Genomic DNA, 16476 nt, shown 5'->3' on the forward strand with positions numbered 1-16476 from the left:
ATTTATTGCTTTATCTCAATGTGTTTCTTGAGTTTGTGTTTCTTTTTTTTTTTATTAAATGCAAAGGAGTTTTTGGGTAACGTAGGGTGTAGGGGAACCATATCTTTTCTCTTGTTTAATGGTTAGTTAGGGAGTGAGGGAAGTTATACATGTTTTTGTTTTGCTCTTTTTTACTGTATAGGTAAGTTAGTGTTCATCCTCTTTTTAGGTAGCTGTATTTTGGTTTTCTTTTATTCGAGCCTTCCTCCTGGGGTAAAGTGTCTGATGTAACCCAAATTTTGACTTGTGTCATGTGTGCATTTGCTACGTGCTTAAAAGTACAGGACAACCTGTGCTGAAGGCCTCAGCTGAACTTTAGACTTAGAAGACTGTTATACCTATATGGAAACAAGAGAAGATAGAAATAGAGATTTCCATGAAAGGATTGTATTTTCAAAACTGCATGACGCAGAGGTGATTATATCTGATCTCGCCTGCTATTTGAAGTTATTAACTCCCTTTGTGGGTTTCTAATCAGAGAAGAACGAGACGGTTGACCTTTTGGGTAAGGCAGTTAGACTTTGGACAATCAATCTGCTGATCTGCGGAAATAGAGAACCGAAATTACCTTGCAAGGGCTTATATGTATTTTCGGAGAAGATGACGAATGTTTTAATAGCTGTCTGAGACATGACTGCATAGATGTGGCATGAGTTTGGTACAGACTTGCAGGACTATAAGAAGGCAACTCACCTCTCCTTTTTACCTCTCTCTCTTTCTCTCAGACTGAGTTCAGACTAGACCCTTCTAGCTGGACTTCGTCTTTTCTTACCTTTTTCCTTCTTATATTCCGGGGCTCACTTGAACTCTTTGATCATCTTACAGGTTTTTATTCATATCAGATACATTGTCTTTATTGTTGCTATTTTGAAATGCAGGTATTTTATATGCTTGTTGTATACTTTGTATTATTATTATTTTTAACATCTTTATTACTTTTGAATATTATAATGCATTTTGTATTACTTTTAATTGGGCAACATCCATCATACATGGATTGCTTTTAAAACTATATTAATTTTGGGATTTGTATTTTCTATATTTGAAGCTGATTTTAATACTTACTAATCAGTTTGCAAGTTATGAGTTGTATTCTCATTTCCTATATTCTTTGAATAAATTTGCATACTAAAATACCACCCCACCGTCTGACCAAGATTGAAGTCTCTAATTTTTTGCATCAGTGTCTTTTTGTTTGATTTTGTTTTTATATCCCTGTTAACCCCTGATTAGGTTGAAAATAAAAGCCAGTCAAGCCATTTAACAATTTGTTTAGTTGTTTGTGATTTCTGGGGGCTTGAGAGCTGGAGATCCTCAAAGTTTCTCCACTGTTTATTGTTGGTCGTTCCCTACAGGTGAATCGACTTAAGAATTTATATATATCTTATGCATTAATAATAATATTAAAAAATTAATTAAAATATTAACAAATTAATGTTATTAACAGTATGATTAAAGGGGTCATGACATGAGTTTTTTTATTTTATTATTATGGTCCCCTAGGTGCAATTATAGTATTACTATAGTTTAAAAAAAAAAAAAAAAACTTTTAAAATGTAGTGAATTATGACATTTTCCCACCCTGTTTCTCATCCTTTGATTCAAACAGTCTGTTTTGGGTTGTTTCCTCTTTAAGAGTTCAGTGTTAACGCCCACTGTTATGATTGGCTAACGACATTTGACGGAACATTTGCGGATTGAGCGTAACTGTTTAGTAGCGAGTGATGCATTCGAAGCGATGGCTCTTGCAATGATAAAACCTTATATGTTTGAGCTGGAATCAGATGAGGAATCAGAGGAAAATGAACCATCACCACAACAACGAAGACTGGATCAGCCCGTGTCCACATGGAAAGTGAAACTATTTTGAATTAATAAAAAAATTGTAACCCGAGACACTTGAAAAGTGAAAGTGAAAGTGAAAGTGAAGTGACATTCAGCCAAGTATGGTGACCCATACTCAGAATTTGTGCTCTGCATTTAACCCATCCGAAATGCACACACACAGAGCAGTGAACACACACACACACACACACTGTGAGCACACACCCGGAGCAGTGGGCAGCCATTTATGCTGCGGCGCCCGGGGAGCAGTTGGGGGTTCGATGCCTTGCTCAAGGGCACCTCAGTCGTGGTATTGAAGGTGGAGAGAGAACTGTACATGCACTCCCCCCACCCACAATTCCGTCCGGCCCGAGACTAGAACCCACAACCTTTCGATTGGGAGTCCGACTCTCTAACCATTAGGCCACGACTTCCCCCCAATAATCCAATAATCCAAAACGGATTATTGTTGCATAATTATTCTATAGCTTAATATGCTAACAGTTCAACATTATTTACCAAATTTCAATGAAATGATAGGGTGTACCGCGGACAAAAATGCATGCACAGGCCATATTTGAAGATGCTGCATATAATGCAGTATCATAAAAATATGGACTATAAATACTTCATTTTAGGCAATAAAGCTTTTAAGCTTCTTATAAATATAATTATGATGACACAGGTTAGGATTAAATAAATAATACCTTTGCTACGACACTTGGGTCATCGTTAAAATTTATAGAACAAACACTTAAATTAGCACTGCCGTGACTGGGACGTCCGCAAAAAATAAACTGCATCCATTTTTCCCTGATGTCAGGATCTTTCGGCAGCGTATTCAAAGATGTTGTTTGTCCACAGCCAGGAACAGCACATCTGCGTGGCATTGTAATTTTCCTGTACACAGACCCACTCGCTGTCCGTTGACTGAACACTTGTGAGGTGCGCGGCGCGACAACGATCCGAAATGAGCGTAGTTGTCTTGTGCTGGAGGCGGTCATATGCAAATAATTGGAACGTCACTTCGCACCGTGACGTCACTTCTTACCATGGATCCAGAACGAGCTGTATTTAGAGCTTGATTAAATAAATGGCTCGTTTATAATGGGGAGGACGTCTTAAGCTATGAAACTTGCAGGACGTTTTAATGGTACAAAGACCTCTTATATTCCAAAAGATCAAGGCAAATTTGGTTTCTCATTTCATGACCCCTTTAACTGGGTATTAAGTCGAGTCTGTTTTATACAGGGAGCTCAAAGATTGTACTGTTTTCCCTAAAACTTCTGTCAGTACATATATATTGTGTCCCTAAAGGGTGGGGAAGGGGTGAGAAACTGCAGAGCACACCAGAATTCTTAGCTGTTATTGAATTAGGAACTTGCTATGTCTGATTTAGGAATAGCCCTTTTCCTGTTTCGCTGACGACAGCGTCTTTTCTGAACATATAATTCTTTGTTCTTTGTGTGTTTGCAGGAACATAAAATTATGCGTCTCGCACCCCCCTTTATTCACTCCTCTCTCCTCTTCTTCTCTCTTCACTCTCGTGAAACTTTTTGGCTTCACTCAGTAGATTAGCTGGGTGAACCTTAAACCTTAAACTTTAAATCTTAGAACTTTTATGAAGGTTTTTATTCAATTCAGGTGGGATAATTTTTCATTATACCTTATTAATTTTTATTAATTGTAGATGGGTTCAATCCATCATAAATGTATAAATGTAACAGTTGATCTGCATTTTCTGGTTTCAAAAATTATTTTTTATAATCATGGGTTTAATTTCCAAGTTATGATTTGTAGTTTCTGTTCTCTAAACTTCTCTGAATAAATTTGCATATAACTTTTAAATCTAAAAGTCTTTTAAGTCCGAGAGCTTTCTGTCCCTCCATTGAAAATGTATACTGTACATACATTTTCAATGGAGGGACAGAAAGCTCTCAGACTAAATCTAAAATATCTTAAACTGTGGTCCGAAGATGAACGGAGGTCTCACGGGTTTGGAACGATATGAGGATGAGTCATTAATGACATCATTTTTATTTCAGGGTGAACTAACCCTTTAAGAAGAAAACAAACTTTAAAAGTTGCCAAGAACAGAAAACAATATCTGAAATTTAACACAATGACTTACTTCAGTACTTTTCCATCTGGTACACAGTAAAGCTGGATGTCTATAGGAAGCTTCTCTTTGTTCTCCTGCAGAATTGTCTAGAAAAGTGCAGTGGTGTAGAGAGAAAACGGCACTTAATGATTTTACTGAATCAAAATGTTGTCCACAAAAAGCACCCAGGCAGTTTAATGCATGCCAACAGCCATTAAGACTCCACATAGACAAACATTTCCAAAGCAGACAATATTTTAAGGATAATTAAATTCACTCACTTCATAGTAAAGGTCAGACGGTTCTTGGACGTCATCGCTCACATCCTCAAGGTCATCAGGAAGCCATGCTAACAGACGGCATCTCCTCACCAAAGAGTCGGCCTCGCCATATGCAAAATCACGTGACACCTCATCTGATAAATGGTTAAATGTCTTACTTTAACTAACATTCATTACCAAATATTACTACTATATATAGTGCTTAAAGAATCATTAATCAATGTACTTTCAAACAGAAATGTGAAAACTTTGACATTTTCATATGCATGATGAGCATTACATAAACCTCATAAAGCCTACTGTATCATATTTGACATGCACAATTGTGTTTTTGCAGACACGAGTTAATGCTCTCATATCAAACATATCTCATATCAAACCACAATAAACTATTTGCTCAGATCTGCTGCAAATTATTCAGGTATCTTCGCCCATCATGGCATAAAATGTAATAAAAGTAATTGTGACATTTTCACATTCAATCCTGACATTTTTTCCCTTCATAATTCTGGGTTTATATTTCACAATTCACATAAATAAGTCTGATTTGAGAAATATTAATTCAGAATTTTGACTCTACAATTTTGAGTTTACCTTTTGCAATTCTGTGGTTATATCTAACGATTCAGTTTTTTATTTCGCCACAGAATAAAAAGGAAATTGCAACTTTTTCGCAAGTTTAAATGCGAGTTTAAATTTCACAATTCTGATGTTTTTTTTCTCTCAGAATATCAGAGATATAAATGTTTAAAACAAGCTTTCATGTTATTGTATGTTGGATGACCTATGCAGGGTGGTGAGCAACATATTCAACAGACTTCCTCTCTCTATCTCAGTCTTGTAGATGCACTGAAAAAAATGTAAATAGTTCACTAGAGTTCGACATTCAGCATTCTGCAGTTTTCAGGACCCTACTGATTATGTTCTCTTTTAAACACCAGATAATTAACAACATTTCCATTGTTATCATTCTCAGTATTCTCAGTTTTATTCAAAATGAATTTAATTCTTATTTTATAAAAATTTTATTCCTTAAACAGTAAAATTATCTTTGATATCATTTTTCTCATCTGGCTGGATCAGGATTTTACTACACTATTATGAAGATCTCCCTGTTATACTATTACGAACTATCTGATCTTGCTTAGTGATGTGGACCAGAAATGTATTCTTTCAATATTATGTATATTCATAATTGAATGTATAATGCTTAATATTAAGTGCATGGGGAAGTTATATATACTCCATGGCCTTGGTTCTGCATCAACATGTTAGGATCATATGGCAGACATAGGAAAAAGAGATAATTTTGGCCATACAAGAATGTGTTTACATGCAGGAATGTGTCTACTCGTAACATGTTTCCACCATGCATACGGTGGCTTGTTTTTCTGCTGATCTATGTTTTGTGATACATATATATCAACTGATGTAAGCATGAAGTATACATTCTATTTTAAACAAGCCAACAAGTTTCTTTACCTTGTAAGGAATTGCAAATCCTTTAGTCAGTGGTATATAAGGCTATGCTCACGGTTAATGCCCCAGAGACACATACAGCTGGCACGAAGACAACAAACTTCTCTCCTATGCCTGATACATATAACAAAGAGTTTTTGGCAAGGCAACTGGTATCCGGTCCTGTGATTCAACCATAACAGGGACAAAACTTAATTTCAGATCAACAGTGGTAATTATCAGTATTTATTTCTGACTAGAATTTCATATGCCAAGTTTCACAGGGATAAGGCCTTCTCAGGATCAAATGAACACACTAACTGCTACGTGACAAGTAGCCAAGCAGTAAATGACTTGCAAGTTGGTGTGAACGATAACCTCCTTTGTTTCCTGTGGGGTGTAAGACCTTGAGTCCTAAAGACTGCAAACTTTCAAGTTAAAAAAGGTCCTGTTAACATCTGATATTAACACCTGTCTAATGGAGAATCTTTGATGTGTCTTGCATCATCATGCACAGACATGTGAACACATTTGTTTCCATTGGGGGCGTGGCCTGTGGTGCATTCCTCTTTGTTCCCTGTGGGAGTGTTAAGAACAGATAGATAAGTATCTATCTGATCTTGCCATTTAAGACATAAAATGAATGAAGTGTACTATATGCTCCTTAAAGCATGCAGTGATTAAAGAGTTATCTTCCAGTTAGACTTATGAAATCAATTGACTTGACAAACTTGACAAAAATGATCAAAAGAGATTGTTTTTTTTATTCACTGTATCATTTAAAAACAGACAGACTTATCATTCAAGCATAAACTTATCATTGAAAGCCTGTAATGTAAACTATTCTTCAAAAGTGTGGGTTCACATTCTTTTTAAAATAAATGTATAATTGTATTCTTCGAGAATGCATTAAATAAATATAATATTAATAATATTAAGTATAATATTAAGTATAATATTACAAAATATTTATTTTTGAAATTAATTTCAAACTTTCTATTCAAAGATGTACATTTATTGATGATTACATTTAATGAGTTTTTCTAAATGAAGTGACATTCAGCCAAGTATGGTGACCCATACTCGGAATTCGTGCTCTGCTTTTAACCCATCCAAAGTGCACACACACATAGTAGTGAACACACACAAACTGTGAAAACACACACCCAGAGTCATTTTTGTTGCAGCGTCCGGGGAGCAGTTGGGGGTTCGGTGCCTTGCTCAAGGGCACCTCAGTCGTGGTATTGAGGGTAGTGAGAGTACTGTACATGCACTCCCCCACCTACAATTCCTGCCAAACCCTTGGATTGTGAGTCCGACTCTCTAACCATTAGGCCACGACTTCCCCAATGTGGAAATGTGCATTTAATAGTCTGGCTACGTGAGGCCGACCATGTACATTGTATTTATTTCTAACTGTGTATTTTTAGATACTTTGTATTTTTTATAGTTTGGATATCTTTTTGGATACGGTTCTCATTTTTATTAATAATAGAAAAATAAAACAAGTCTGAATTGGGAAATATGAACTCAGAATTCTGACTCACAATTTTGAGTTTACCTTTTGCAATTCTATGGTTATATCTCACAATTCTGTTTTTTATTTCGCAACATAAAAAGAAGGAAATTGTTTTGCAAGTTTAAATGCGAGTTGAAATTTCACAATTCTGATGTTACTCATTTTTATTAAAGGGGGGGTGAAATACTATTTCATGCATACTGAGTTTTTTACACTGTTAAAGAGTTGGATTCCAATGCTAAACATGGACAAAGTTTCAAAAATTAAGTTGTATGTTTGAAGGAGTATTTCTGTTCCAAAAATACTCCTTCCGGTTTGTCACAAGTTTCGGAAAGTTTTTTTCAAGTATGGCTCTGTGTGACGTTAGATGGAGCGGAATTTCCTTATATGGGTCCTGAGGGCACGTTTGCCGGAAGAGCGCACGCTCCCGTCTAGCAGAGCAGAGGCAGAGAGAGAGGCTGTGCACAGACAATCACTAATCAAATGTCACAAAAGAAGTGTGTTTTTGGTTGCCAGGGCAAGACAACCCTGCACAGATTACCAAAGAAAAAACAGCATTAAGGGACCAGTGGATGGAGTTTATTTTTACAGAGCATCAACGGAGTTGTGCAAGTGTTTGTGTTTGTTCCCTGCATTTCTAAAATGCTTGTTTTACAAACAAAGCCCAGTTTGACGACGGATTAGCGTATCGTTTATTTCTTAAGGATGATGCAATCCCAACGAAAAAGGGTCACGATTGTGTGTTGGAACCACAGGCGGTGAGTAAAACTGCTTAAAATATCTCTGCCTCCTTGTTAGTGCGTCCGCCTCCCATCGGAGACCAGGGTTCGAGCCCCGCTCGGAGCGAGTCCTTGCTACTGCTGCTCAGTTTCAGTTTCAGTTCAGTTTCAGCCTTCACAGCTGTCACAGCTTCCAAACGCTCTCAACGCAACTGGCGCTCGTGATTCTTTAGCTCCGCCCACACGTCACGCCTCCAGTCAGTCGTGTTTTTCCGGGGAAAAATCGGTAAAGACTATCTTTCTCTTATGAATATAATAAAACTAAATAAAACTAAATACTTTTTGGAGTTATGATGGATGCAGTACTACTCTATAGGTACTCAAGATTAACATGATATTGAGTGAAAACGAGCATTTCACCCCCCCTTTAATAATAGATGGGCACAATCTGTCGCAAATGGATTGCTTTTAAAACTATATTAACAGTGGATTTGTATTTTCTATATTTGAAGCTGGTTATGATACTTTATATACTTTAGTTTCCAAGTAATTTTTTGTAGTTACATTTTTCTATATTTTTCTGAATACATTTGCATATTATTCTACCTCCACCGTCTGGCTTGGATTAGATTCTGTATCAATAACCATTAATCAAATGTCTGATGTTCCCTGTTACTGGACCACGGGAATAGTCCCGGTACCTTGGACATTTAAGAGAGGTCAATAAATGCAGTATCGGTTACTTCGTCAAAGGAAATATAAGAGCCGACTTCATCCCATCTGCGATCTGAACTAAGGTAATGATTAGCTGAAGAGGAACAATACTTAGATTGTCTGGACCCATTTCCTGTCAAGGAGAACTGCTAAAAAACCCTATGTCGACATTAAGTGAAGTGATAATGTGATCATACAACAGAGGACAAGTCTGTTGCAAAATCGAGCAAACTAATCTTGAGCTAAACATGTGACATCAACATCTGGGTTTGTTTCCTGACCCATCCCATGACTCTGCTTCCTGCTTGCTTGAAAATCTTCCTACAAAAGGACAACCATTAAGAAATCTGAATTTTTAACTATATTCACAAACAACGTTTTATGTCTTTATATATGTTTGATGTGCTCAAGGTAATCGGTGCAAGTTTAACCAAAGTTTTATGTATTGTTTTTATAACTTTAACAGATAGTGTTATTAAATGTGTGCAAGATAGGGAACATTTAATATTGAACTGAAGCTAATGTTATTTGCTTAAATTTGGAGAGAATGAAATGTCCAGATTTTGTCCATATTATGACAGTTTATAAGGTATTAACCCAAAGTTTCATCTCGCATGAAGATGTCACATGATGTTTAATTGACGAGAAATAGTACGGGGCGTGTCTAAGCTCTGCAACAGCATCCCATTGGAAGATCACATCGTGGGATGGACCAAATCAACTTCGATAATCCCAATGCTTGAACTAATTCAGCGCGTCTAGTCTAGTAAATGCGGCGCACTCTTCCTTCTTCCCCATGGCTGGAACTACCAACTCCAACACTGCTAGTTTTCTTGCCATCCAGAACTCAAAACCATCCAAAACTCTCGGAAGTTCTACGTAACCAGACAACCAACCAATCACCAGGAGGGTTTTCCCAAAAGACGTCATCCAGACATCAGATCTGCATCCAACTGTGGTAGTTCAACAGTCTGTTGACAGTTTAACAGGTCGACAGTTTTTGATGGCACATTCCACCTACCACATGAAGAATAATGATTCAAGACAAATGTGGTTGATTCCCTTCCCAAGACTTAAAAGCTAAAAACAGACCCCCCTTTGAAACCTTTTGACCTCTTGTTTGAACACAACACCAAAATCCTCTTCAAACCCCTTTCTAAATGGCACAGAGACTGCCTTACCTTACCAAAATACATTAGATCATTCCAAAATAACGCAGGCAGATTTGTAATCAAATATTAAAGTGTTGCATAATTCAATATTATATCTGTAACCACCATGCTTGCCAATTATGAGACATTACTCACTTCTCACTTTTCACTACTCTCACTTCTTTTCTTTTCACTACTTTCACTTCTTTTCTTTTCCAGTATTTCATTTAAGCTTTCATTCCAATGTGGAATATTTTTTATTTGTAAACTTTTTTTTTTAAACATTATAATATAATTGAATTTTAAGCCAAGTCTGCTTTATATAAGAAGCTTAAAAGATTAAGACTTTAATAGAGACTCTTTAAGACTTTAAAGAGTAACTGCCAGCGTTGCAGTAGATGAAGGGGGTGAAAAACCACAATCTAATCTTATTTTAAAGGTCACGGTATACTTGGTCAATACTGAGTTTTGGGTGTTTACATTTAGAAATAGCCCTTCTGCCCCTGATGCAATGTACATTTCTTTGTTAAACACAATCTTCTTTGTATCTTGCAGGGATATAAAAGAGGTTATGACTTGCACCCTTTTACTTCTTCTTTACTCTTATTCTCCTCACTCTCTTAAAACTTCCCCTTATTCAGCTTCACTATAGAAAGGGTGCCCCTCTAACCTTAAACTTTAAAGACTCAGACTGAAAACTTTATGAAAGTTTTTATTCAATTCAGATGGTATACTTATTCATTCCACGTAGTTTTTATTAATTGTAGTTTGTGTTCAACCCATCATAAATGGATTGTTATTAAAACTATAGTAACAGTTGTTTTGTATTCTCTGGCTTCAAAGGCGATTATCCAAATTGGTAACACTTTATAATAACTGCATGCTATTAATCATTAGTTAAGCATTAGGAAACAGTTAATTCATAATTTATAAAGCATTAATAGACATTTATAAGCAGTTTATAAATACAGATATAAATGCTTTATACCTGATTTAAAAGCATATCTATAATGTATTTAATAATTGTCTTTTCATACTTTATTAATGATCAACTTATTTCTAAATTAAGTATAGCATTATTTACACACCAGTTATTAAGGAGTTGTCAGTGGTTCATAAGATCACTTAGAAATTGTAAGTAAATGATTAATAAACTATTTAAATGTGCATTCATACATCTTTTTATTCAGACATATAATAGTTACTTATAGTGTTAATAAATGGTTTATTAACATGTATTTCTACTGTAATTCAGGGTTAATTCAGGTAGTTATTAAACATATGTAGTTGTTAGTTAACTATTTTTGTGAGCTCATCTAAAGTGAGGACTATTTATGCCTTGTAAAGCTTTTACAAATGAGATTTAAAGGCTGTTAAAATTTCTATGTTCTGTATCACTGTGTGGTGTTTGTTTCCGTTTTTTGTTTAGAAGATACCTGAGCCTTTAAATATCCTTTATAAATGCTTTTCAAGGCATAACTAGACTCACTTTAGATGAGCTCACATAAATAGTTAACTGACGACTACTAAATGCTTTATAACTACCTGAATTTACTACATTTCTTGTGATCTTATGAACCACTGGCAACTCCTAAATAACTGGTTTGTAAATAATGCTATACTTCATTGAGAAATGATAAATTGATCATGAATAAAGTATGAAAATACAATTATTAAACATTATAGATATGCTTTAAAATGCAAGAATAAAGCATTTATATCTGTATTTATAAACTGCTTATTACTGTCTATTAATGCTTTATAAATTATGAATTATCTGTTTCCTAATGCTAAGTTAATGATTAATAGTGTGCAGTTATTATAAAGTGTTACCTTAAAATTCAATGTTTCAAGTTCATGTTATGATTTAAAGGTTCTGATCTTCAAACTTTTCTGAATAAATTTGCATATTCCTACAATCCAACCTTCTGACGTGGATTCAACTCTGCATCAATCAAAAATGTGACAAAACAGTGATTTCACATTTAAAAAGAAGAATATCATTACCAAGTCAAATAAAATATCAATATCAGTACTACAATTTTGTCGCCACTAGAGAACAGTGCTGGCTAGAATATAATATAACCCATTTAAGGAAATATGCAGGCAACACAGCCTGTGTGTTCTGTCTGCGGCTTTGGTATTTAACATACAATGAATAAGGTAGTATATATAGTCCATAGGGACATTGTGTTCTTTTATGTAACTTGTGCAAGCAACTGCTTTAGGTTGAAAAACAACATTTAAGGGGAAACTGTTTACCAGGGACGGGCAGTTTTGAGAGTAACCAAACATCTACAATGTAATGTGCATGAGATGTGCCTGTGTTATGGGTTGATGTGCACTGAGCAACATGATTGGCTCAAAGGTCCTAATCTGTCCTTCAATATATCTTTTTACATACTATAAAAGGTGAGCTGTGAGTCTGTGTGATATCTCTTTGCACAGAGACTCAAGCTGTGTGTAAACCAGATCATTCTCTGCAGAGAATTAAAGCAATAGAAAGACAAAAATCTGTTAGGGTTTTCATTCTCAGTCTCTACAAATTGTTATTGAATTAGAATTTCGCTGACATCTAGCACAATGGGAAACTCCATGATTGAGGTCACATGAACCAGACAGGGACTGAAGTGTTTCATAAGACACATGAATGTATCTGGGTATTGCCTGTTCGCCAGACTATACTCATTCGTTAAGGCACCACTATATTGGGTGTGTGTGGTGAAAAAGAAGCTGCACTTTTCCAAAGTACTTCGGATATAAAAATGAATACATTTCATGCAGCCCCTAAAGTCTATATGCTCTTTATGACCTTACAAGCTGCAAGCACAGAACACACAACTGTCATGCAAAACACAATAAATGATATTCAATTTACACACATAAGAAATCTGTATAAAATAACAGGCTGCTGCAGACCTTAGAAGACTTCTGCAGCAATATAGAAATAGAAATAGATGATGCAGCGGCTTTCCATATAGTTCAACAAAAAGTTTATATTTTGAGCTTTTATGATTCTGTATGCCTGGATTTTAGTTCCACAATGTTTATTCTCGAGCTATTCATGATTCTGTATGTCTGAGTTTTAATGAGGGACGCAGTCCAGCCAATCTCTCTATATATTTGTAACCCTGTATTCAACTGAGCCTAGTCCATGTGAGGAAGTTAAATCTAACCATCAGTAATCCTATGATTGGTAACCATAAGATGTTCTGACCTTCTAAAATGTGGAAGCGAAACTAAACTACACGGCATATCTAGGTATTTTTGTATAGACCGGAGGCATATGACCAATATTTATAAATCTATTTGAGACATGACTTCAGTTTTAATCACAAGGTCTATTGTTTTGAAGGGGTATAAGAGAGGTGCAGTCACCCTCCCTTATCAGACCGAGTTCAGTCTAGTCTATACTAGCTGAGCTTCGTTTCTCATCTTTACCTTTCCTTGTATTTCGGGCTCACTTGAATACTTTGAACTTCTATAGGTTTATTCAACTCAGATACTTTGAATTGTATTACTTTGACTTTTGATATTCAAGTATTCTTATATACTTATTATTTTTAAAATGTATTTTACTTTTGAATATTATAATCATTTTTACTAATCTTAGGCAAAATCCATCATATATGGATTGCTTTTAAAACTATATTATTTTTGGATTTGCATTTTCTATATTTGATTGTAATACTTAATAATCTGTTTGCGAGTGATGATTTGTTTTCTCACTTTCTATATTTTCTGAATAAATTTGCATACTAAAATACCACCCACCGTCTGACCTGGATTGAAGTTTTTTGCATCATGAGCGTATAAATCTCCTTTTCTGGAATTGGATTTTGGATGATACAGATGTAAATTAAAGCATTCAGTTGGTATATTTAAATACAACAATACTCAAACACATGTCTCACTTGTCTCTATTTCTCATAATACTGATATAGGCTAATGTTTGACCTCTGAAAACTTTGACTGGATGCCTAGGACATCCTGTGTGTTATTGCATGAATCTGTGTTATATAAACACAACCCATCTTCCTTAATAATACTGACAACGTTGTGGTGGTATACTAGCTCTCTGCATCTACTTGATCATTCTCCTGGGATCTCATAATCCTGGAGCTGCCAAACAACTTGCTAAGCAATAACAATACTATTTTGTATAAGTTGTATTTTGATTGTTGTTTTTTTGTGTGTGTTGCAGTTCAGTGGGAGTATTCAGTATGAATTGAGAGTTGTCTGACTGATTTGGGTGATTCAGACACCATATGTTTTGGATTAAGTATATAAGGGCAGCAAGTTTGACGGAGTCATAAAAAAAAACAAAAAAAAAACAGTTCACACTATATGTCATAAATGTCAAATGTATTTTGGAAAATACATTTATATACATTTATCTGTCTTTTCACAACATTACATTTATATTAAAATGTACCTGAAAGCTGTGGTGGACTGAAAATGACTTCTTGCTCTGTTACACATGTTTTCATGTGTGCATACCTCCATTCTCCAGGTCTTGCAGTGGCCACAGCACTGAGTAAGCGATCTGTTGTGGGGCGTAGAACAGAGGAGCCATACAGCAAGTTGGCTGGGAAGAGTGCTGAACCCGAGATCCGAATTCATCCATGATGTACCACACAGGCACCTTTTCTTCTGCAGACTGCAACATCCTCATTTTCATCACACCAAATTCAGCAGCAACATCATATCTCAGAAGTTCACCCAAAGATGATAACTTGCTGAAAATGCACTCAGCCTCATATCATCCAAGATGTAGATGAGTTTCTTCATCAAACCAGATTTGGTGAAAATAGCCATTACATCACTTGCTCACAACTGAATCCTCTGCAGTGAATGGGTGCCGTATGAATGAAAGTCTGAAGCTGATAAAAAATCTAAAGCACCACAATAATCCACACGACTCCAGTGTGTGTTTGTAACAAACAAAAGCATTGTTACAGCATTTTAATTTGAAACCATTGCTTTGGGCTAAAATATCATTTTATCATGCAACATAATCCATAATAACTCTTCTTCCTGTGGAAAAAAGTCACCCCTGTTGTTCCCTCACATCAAAATCCATTTATATATTTGTTGAGAAACATTTTGGACTGTTTTCGCTTATAAACAGTGCTGAATATGTGCATATTTCTGTCCTAGTATAGATGAGATTACTTTTTCACTGGAGACAGCAACATTATAGATAATACACTCTGGATTTTTAATATTTTAGATGGAAGCAATGGTTTGAAGTTAGAAATGCCTGGATAAATCTGTTCATTACAAACACGCAGCTTTTCACTTCGCAAGACGTTCATTTCTGAACTGGAGTTTTGTGGATGATGTTGTTATCAGCTGTTTAGACTCTCATTCTGACGGCACCCATTCCTAGCATCCACTTGTGAGAGATGTCATGCAATATTTCTCCACATGTGTTCTGATGAAGAAACAAAACTCATTTACATCTTGGATGGCCTGACAATGAGTACATTTCCAGCTAATAATCGTTTTTGGGTTGAACTATTCCTTTAATGTGATTTTCTCCTTCTCCTACCCCCTGGGAAAGCTGATAGGTTTGATTGTATTTCCACATGTTGTCCAGGACCAGATCCACGATGTCTGGATCAGGAGCCTCTCCATGAAAAGGCGAACCCATCAGACTGGCCATCCGGATCAGCAGGCCAGGCATCTCCAGCAGCTGCTGCCGGGCGCTTTCCACCCTATACGTCCATGCGTGATCTACAAGAAACACACTACAAGCCAAAAGAGACAGAAATTACATATATTTTTTAACATATACCATGGTAATAACTGGATTTACACAAACACAGTTTTTTTTATATATATATATATATATATATATATATATATATATATATATATTTTAATACCACATAGTGCTATGTGCCATCAGATAGGTATTTTTCCTTTACTCTTTTATCATTACAAACTTACTACTGTTTCATATAAGATCACTGGACTGCTGGACTAATGGCTCACTGCTGCCCTCACCTGGTGGGATCAGCAGCCTGCAGGCCACTCTCTCTGGTCACAATCACTTTATAAGCCACTTCATCTCCAGGATTGACTCTCTGTTCATTCCCTTCATCCTCGTCCTCTTCTTGCACCTGCATTATCCCGAACACCTCACCAGCATCAAACACCTACAAGAGAAAACGAGTCGATAAATCTACCTGTCCATACTAGTTCAATCAACACTGGAGTACCTGGTTTTATAAAAAGACCAGTAAGTCTTGTATTTTGAAGACTGCGGACTATTTTTTAAAGAAAAAAATAATAATAATGGCACAAAAGTAAGATTATTTCCAGACACTGTCAAACTGGCCCAGCAGTGATGGCCGTGTATTTACCTCATTGGCAAGTTTTAAATGCAGACTCTTCCAGTAAAGCGGAGGGATTCTCGCCGCCTTTAAAGCGGGGCTGTGCTGAGAGAGGAAGAGCTGATACTCTTCATCCTCTTCTCCGTTCACATTACCGTTCTGCATCTTTGCTAGTTTTCTTTCTGAAAACTCACTCACATGTGTGAACCGTGCAGCGGTGCATCATGGGAAACGGGGTTAAAGGGCCAGCTCGTCTCGTTTTGCTGTCAATATGTTGTATTATTATTTTTTGCTATTTTACTCCACGTTGCAACAGAGTCAGATGCGAA

The 16476-nt window shown here is 36.0% G+C and overlaps 1 protein-coding gene across 1 annotated transcript in view; it reads right to left on the reverse strand.

The window, feature by feature from the left end:
- ttll12 (tubulin tyrosine ligase-like family, member 12) overlaps positions 1-16369 on the reverse strand; it is a 30910-nt gene extending 14541 nt beyond the window's left edge. Inside the window, exons 1-6 of the mRNA XM_026209999.1 lie at positions 16178-16369; positions 15819-15970; positions 15361-15559; positions 14307-14466; positions 4246-4379; positions 3995-4071 (exon numbers count right to left, since the gene is read on the reverse strand). Of these exons, the coding sequence (XP_026065784.1) occupies positions 3995-4071; positions 4246-4379; positions 14307-14466; positions 15361-15559; positions 15819-15970; positions 16178-16312 (857 nt within the window). The 5' untranslated portion in view covers positions 16313-16369. The remainder of the gene's footprint in view (positions 1-3994; positions 4072-4245; positions 4380-14306; positions 14467-15360; positions 15560-15818; positions 15971-16177) is intronic.
- Positions 16370-16476: the final 107 nt, after the last annotated feature.

The sequence above is a fragment of the Carassius auratus genome, chromosome 29 (genome assembly GCF_003368295.1).
Source record: "Carassius auratus strain Wakin chromosome 29, ASM336829v1, whole genome shotgun sequence".
Lineage (NCBI taxonomy): Eukaryota > Metazoa > Chordata > Actinopteri > Cypriniformes > Cyprinidae > Carassius > Carassius auratus.